We start from the raw sequence: 6,062 nt of genomic DNA on the forward strand, positions 1-6,062 counted from the left end.
ACACAATGTTATTTTGTTTATATTTAATGAACATATTGAGTATATCTATGACTATATGTTATCCCTGAGACTAATACATAACTAGATAACGAGAGTGGGAAACTGAGAGGTAATCGAGATTAGCCTCCTTTTTATGACTAACCTTAAGGAAGGTTGGAAATTTAATAGAAGACAACTAGGCCAGGGATAAATAAAGAAAAAGAAACCATTATTACTAATTTTCCTAAGGAATAACCACTTACATAATCTCTGTGTTAGATTTCTTGTAATATTTCGATCATAAGGAATATTGATTAAGGGTTATTGGTGGTCCTGGAGAGGGTTGAGACCCGACCACGATAGAGGAACCGATAGCCAAGTCGAGTCCCCCTCTAGAACCAGGGAGTGAAAACTATTAACCAAACTTGATGATAAAATCAGGTGGAAAAATACCTTTAACACTCTATATGTAACCAACAAAAGAAACCCAATATAGAAAATTTTAAAAAGACAGGTATTTTAATTGGAGATGAAATACATAAATCCATAATTAAACATGGAATCAAACGAAATCTATTTGGCAAATAATATTTACAATTTGCTAATAACTGAAGTTCATTGTTTCATATATTTCGTAGGGAAAGACAAACTACATCATGCTCGAGCACCAGTCTAGCTAGACGAGACCCTCAAAACTAGAGTTTGGGATGCAAGTTTTAGTTATAACCATAAAAATGACAATATATACATATAACAATATTAAGTCCATCAACAACAACTTTAAAGACTGTATACATTTGAAAAGAAACAAGAACCTTCACACGGGTTTGCCTTATTCATAATTAATTCAAAACTGACCAAAAATGGAGAAACAATAAAAACCCTAATAGAAAATCCATAAGATATGGTCTCTTAGACTCTTCTAGGAAAGAGTCATTGCATGGAATCCATCGTGGGTACCTTCAAAGAGACAAAATTTGGGGCTTGGTTTTGGATGCCGAAGAGAAGGCACATGATAGAAACCATGAAGTTAACTAGAGGCATACCTAGAAAATTCTGTTGGGTTGATGGGTGAGCCTGCAAAATTGGTTCGTGAAGCCAGAAAACCTGATGGGCAATGGAGTTCAACCTGTCAAGTTCGAATAATGATATTAGAAGAAAACATTGAAAACATTTAGGGAAAACGATCATATTATGGGTTTCCTTGCAACAAAGGTATTACCTTGGGATCGACGTTCAACGATTAAAGACCTTCTTGTGCTAAGAAAGACCCTTCTCTGAAACTTGTCGGAATGTCGAAGGGTTGCAATCTAATTGAAGCTATGCTGGTGTAACCCTGCAAAGTAAAAGAGTTGCAAAGTTTAATCAATATTTAAATGGACTTAAGTAAACCCCTTCTCAGAAAAGAATGTAAGTACCTGAAGTTTGTGCCGAGTGATTACCTGTGGAGGTTGGGTAAATTTAGTGAACATCTGGTTGGATCCACCCGTAATCATTGTGTCACTCTGCCCAAGTTGCAGGTGCGAAATGGTGGAGAGAGGAGGCAGTCAGGGTAGGGGTTAGTTACCCTAACCCTTCGCAAGCAAACCTCAGTCATACGATCGAGGAGCAAACCATGAATGACTATGAATAATCCACCTATGCCATCATAGGCTGGTAGTTGTCGTATGAAACCTTTCCAAAATCTTTCATTGTGTAATTGTCTATATATATAATGATGGGTTAAGGTCGGAGGATTGGAAAAATGAGGTCACCAATGAAATTAATAATATTTGTAAATGTCAACTATGTAATTAATCAAAACATGACTTACACTTTTGAAAATATTTAAATGGGTACCCGATGTATGATTTTGGTTAACACATTCATTTTATATACATAGGTTAATCTTTTTCACGTTAATAGAATTTTTTTTCTACTTTGTTGAAGTATGTGTCAAGTGTTAAGTATGTGACATCAACATTATTATCTTAATTAACTATTATTAAATAAATTTCCTTAACTATTTTTAGGGATGAAGAGTGTATTAAATCACCAATATATTTCTTTACAAATTATGTAAATAAAAAATATAATAAAAATTTTATTTTTTTGTAAGACAAATTATTTCCCACATATATATGAAATATCTCCTTAAATTATCTCAATTGATGGCGACATAGGATGAATATAACAAAAGGTCAACATTATTCACTTTGTTAATGGCGGTTGAGAAAGGTCTTTTTGTTTTTTAATTATTAATTTTTATATAAAAAATGTCTATTTCACAACTATAAAATTTAAATTTTATATCTTATATTTCACATTTTATAATACAACTTTGTGAACTAATTTAATCTTAAAAACTTAAATATTATGTTATATTTATTTTTCAATATATATTCATAAAATTTAAATCTTATATCTTATATTTAACATTTTATAATACAATTTTGTAAATTAATTTAATCTTAAAAACTTATAATTTATGTTATATTTATTTCTCCATATATATTCATAATATTTAAATCTTATATCTTATACTTAACATTTTATAATACAACTTTGTAAATTAATTTAATCTTAAAAACTTATATATTATGTTGTATTTATTTCTCCATATATGTTCATAATTTCAAATTATTTCATTTTCCAGAGTTATATTCTTAATTTCCAACTATTTCAATTGTTTTAGCCTACACCTTATTATCTCCCAAAAGTAAACAGTTAACCGCCAACAAAAATTGAACTTTAAATAGTTTATAACAAAATATCTTTAAAAACACACAAGTACAGATAATTCGAACCATTAAGACGCTTGTGCTTCGAAACCTTACCATCATAACTTGTCCAATGGCTAATGTTAACCGCCAAGGTAATAAATGCGTTGCCCAGCCAATGTTAATCTAACACATCATAGGAAACTTGGCAAGAACTTGTATGACTCACTAGTTTATTGTCATTTTTTAAATAATCAATTGTGTAAATGATAATTAATTAACCAGGGAAGAATGTAAAATAAATAAATGTACCTTTGTTATAATAACAAATCAATTGTAAGTCGATTTTTAGATTGGGGCTTCATCAAATGTTTATTAGGTAAGATTGGCTTGAAATCAAATGCCATAAACTGGATAATGGCATGCGTCGAGAATGTGAACTATTCAATCATCATAAATGGATCTCCCTCCCCATTCTTCCCTACAGAAAGGGGGCTACGTCAAGGCTGCCCACTTTCTCCGCTGTTGTTCATTCTAGCCATGAACACCTTAAGCCTTCATATAAATAAGGCTATCTCTGAGAACAGATGCAGGGCCGTAAAGATCTGTAGGAACAACTTTATCTCACACAATTTGTTTGATGATGACGTACTAATTTTTGCCATGCTGTGCAGGATCTTGTGGACATGTTTATATGACATATTTATTAAGTTTCAAAGCGTCACTGGCTTACAAATAAACAAGTCAAAATCCACTCTCTTCCATAATGAAGCCAATATGGAAACAGTGGAATGGATATCTTCACTATTTGGAGTAGAAGCGAGATCAATAATGGACGGTATAAAATATCTGGGCTTTAGGCTAAAGGCAAAGGGTTATACCAAAGATGACTGGCAATGGCTAATTGATAGCTTCTATAAAAAGATCAAAGCATGGGAATACAGATTTCTAACACTGGCAGGTAGAATCGTGCTTACACAAGCAATACTGTCGCAACTGGCAGTATACTGGGCTCACATCTTCCTTCTACCGACTAGTATCACACAGAAAATGAACAAGGTGATCGCAAATTTCATATGGAGCGGCAAAACGATCAACGACAAATATCATCTCACTAGCCTGAAAAACATCTCACGGCCAAAGTCCGCAGGTGGTTGGGGACTTATCAACTTGAGGGCCTTTGGGAAAGCTCTGCTCTGCAAATCCCTATGGAGGGGAATATTTCGAGAAGGGCCGTGGAGCACCACAATTAAACTTAAATATATGAGAGGCAAGAAGCTGGAATACTGGTTTCGCCTTGGAAGGATTGGCGCCAAGAACGGATCCGCGATTTAGCTCAGCTTCTGCAAAATAGAGAAATACTTTCTAATGAACCTAAAATGGTCCCTCCAATCTGGTACAAATATCCTCATTGGGCTCGACCCCATCATGAGTGAGCATGAACACATCTCCATCCCCGAGCGGATCCTAATCTTTCTACACAGCAAGGGCTTTTTCACATGGGACAAGCTCATTGCTGGTTGGCAAGGCCCCCACCCTTCATGGAAAATGGCCGCTGATCTTTGTATGTTGGATCCTATGGCTAGCCTATGGAACACAGTCAGGAATGCCTTAAGATGTTGCGGTTTTCACAAATCAAGGTCACATGATTATCTCATTTAGAAGATGCCCACTGCTGAGGAACAGGTTCGTGTCAAGGATATATATGCATACCTAATTGGTTTAACTCCCCCGCCTTCTCTCCCCATTTTCCCTACAGTCTTCTGGAAAACAAGCTGCTCTCCAAAACTTATATATTTCTCATGGCTAGTGTTTAACAACAAAAATCTATCCTAGGAAAATTTAAGAAAAAGGAAGTGGCAAGGGCTGAGCAGGTGTCTCTTATGTAGATCAGAAGAAGAAACAAATTTTCACATGTTCTTCCAATGCAAATCCATTCTGCATCTTTGGCACAAATTCGCTGGCCTATATGGCTTCCCCTAGGTCATTCATGCTTCTACACACGCAGCTTTCGAATGGTAGAGTGGACAATGGGATTCATGGCGCTCCTTCATTATCATTATCATATGGTGTGCATGGAGTTGGAGGAACCGAATTATCTTCAAGGATGCTAAGGAGCCTCTCGACGATATTTTACAACACATCATTTCCATCCATGACTCTATTCCGAAAAAGCCTCCCAATCTGAAAGCAATCAACAGAAATGATCAAGAAGATTTACAAGCCCACCCCCCAATGGCCTTCTTTGATGGCGTGGCCCAGCAGAACTCATGTGGCTGCGGAGCTCTCATTATTATGGACAAGGATCTCCATTACAGTCTCTCTTGGAATTCTAGAAAGGGCACCAACAACTTGGCTGAAGCAAAAGCCCTTGCTGGTCTTCTTGCCTTTTGTATTTATCTTGATATACGCACCATCTCCATTTTCGGGGACTCAAAGATCATGGTCGATCATGTAAATGGAAAATTCCACATCAAACGCCCCCACCTTTCTGCTTGGATGGACAGGATCATGTTCTTTTGGGGTCACTTACGAGATTGCACCATCAAGCACATTTACACGGCACAGAACCAGCTTGCAGACTGCCTGTCCAAGAACAATCTTTATCTTGATCCAGGCTATTGGTCCTTGGAGGTAAAGTCTGGAGGGGAAGCATTTTCCATACAGGACTTCTCTCTCCCAAGCTTTTGATTATCTGATCTGGTTTTCTCAACCTTTTTTGTTTTCCAAGATTTTGTATGCCATATATATGTTTTTCCACCGATTCCCCCTCTGTTTCTTGCACGATGTGTCTCATCTACACGGATCTGCTAAAGTATTTGTGTTCCATGTCCCCAGCTTATCCAGTCTCATCAGCATGATATGTACCATTTTGTATCTGTTATATTGACTCAATATAATATAATTTAGCTTTTTCTTCCTGAAAACAAATCAATTGTGTAAATGATAATTAATTACTAAGGGAAGAATGTAAAAATAAATAAATTTACACTTGTTATAATAACAAATATATTAATATTAGATAATAATTTTTTATTGGAATATATTTTATTCTCAAGAGAAAATTTTCATCATTTTAATAATTTAATTATTTAAGAAAAAAATTTGGTATAAATTATATAAGCTATGACCAAAAATTTCTCTTTAATTCATTATAGATCACAAAATCATGAATTTAGAAATTTAATTATTAGGTATAAATTATTATTTTGTTAAGTGTTTAAAAATAATATAAAGACCATGAAATAGCATAACAATAACTTAAAAATTATACTTTGTTTTTCCATTTAAGTATTTAAATGAAAACAAAAAATTACTTATATTTTTTTGCTTTTACATGTTTAAAATCACTAGTAATTGATTGGGAAACTTTCATTGTTTAAC

General features: G+C 34.5%; 1 protein-coding gene across 1 annotated transcript; it reads left to right on the forward strand.

Moving 5' to 3' along the window:
- Positions 1-4,913: 4,913 nt before the first annotated feature.
- On the forward strand, positions 4,914-5,369 carry LOC149203409 (uncharacterized). Its single transcript, XM_089401861.1, has one exon. The coding sequence runs from the start codon at positions 4,914-4,916 to the stop codon at positions 5,367-5,369; it is 456 nt and encodes a 151-aa protein (XP_089257987.1).
- Positions 5,370-6,062: the final 693 nt, after the last annotated feature.

The sequence above is a fragment of the Pinus tabuliformis genome, chromosome 2_1 (assembly GCF_031772625.1).
Source record: "Pinus tabuliformis cultivar Carrire ecotype Pingquan chromosome 2_1, CPIR1, whole genome shotgun sequence".
Classification (NCBI taxonomy): Eukaryota; Viridiplantae; Streptophyta; class Pinopsida; order Pinales; family Pinaceae; genus Pinus; species Pinus tabuliformis.

What these genes read in the sequence shown, in the direction of transcription:
- LOC149203409 (XM_089401861.1), top strand. Translation starts at nt 4,914, where the DNA reads ATGGCCTTCTTTGATGGCGTGGCCCAGCAGAACTCATGTGGCTGCGGA.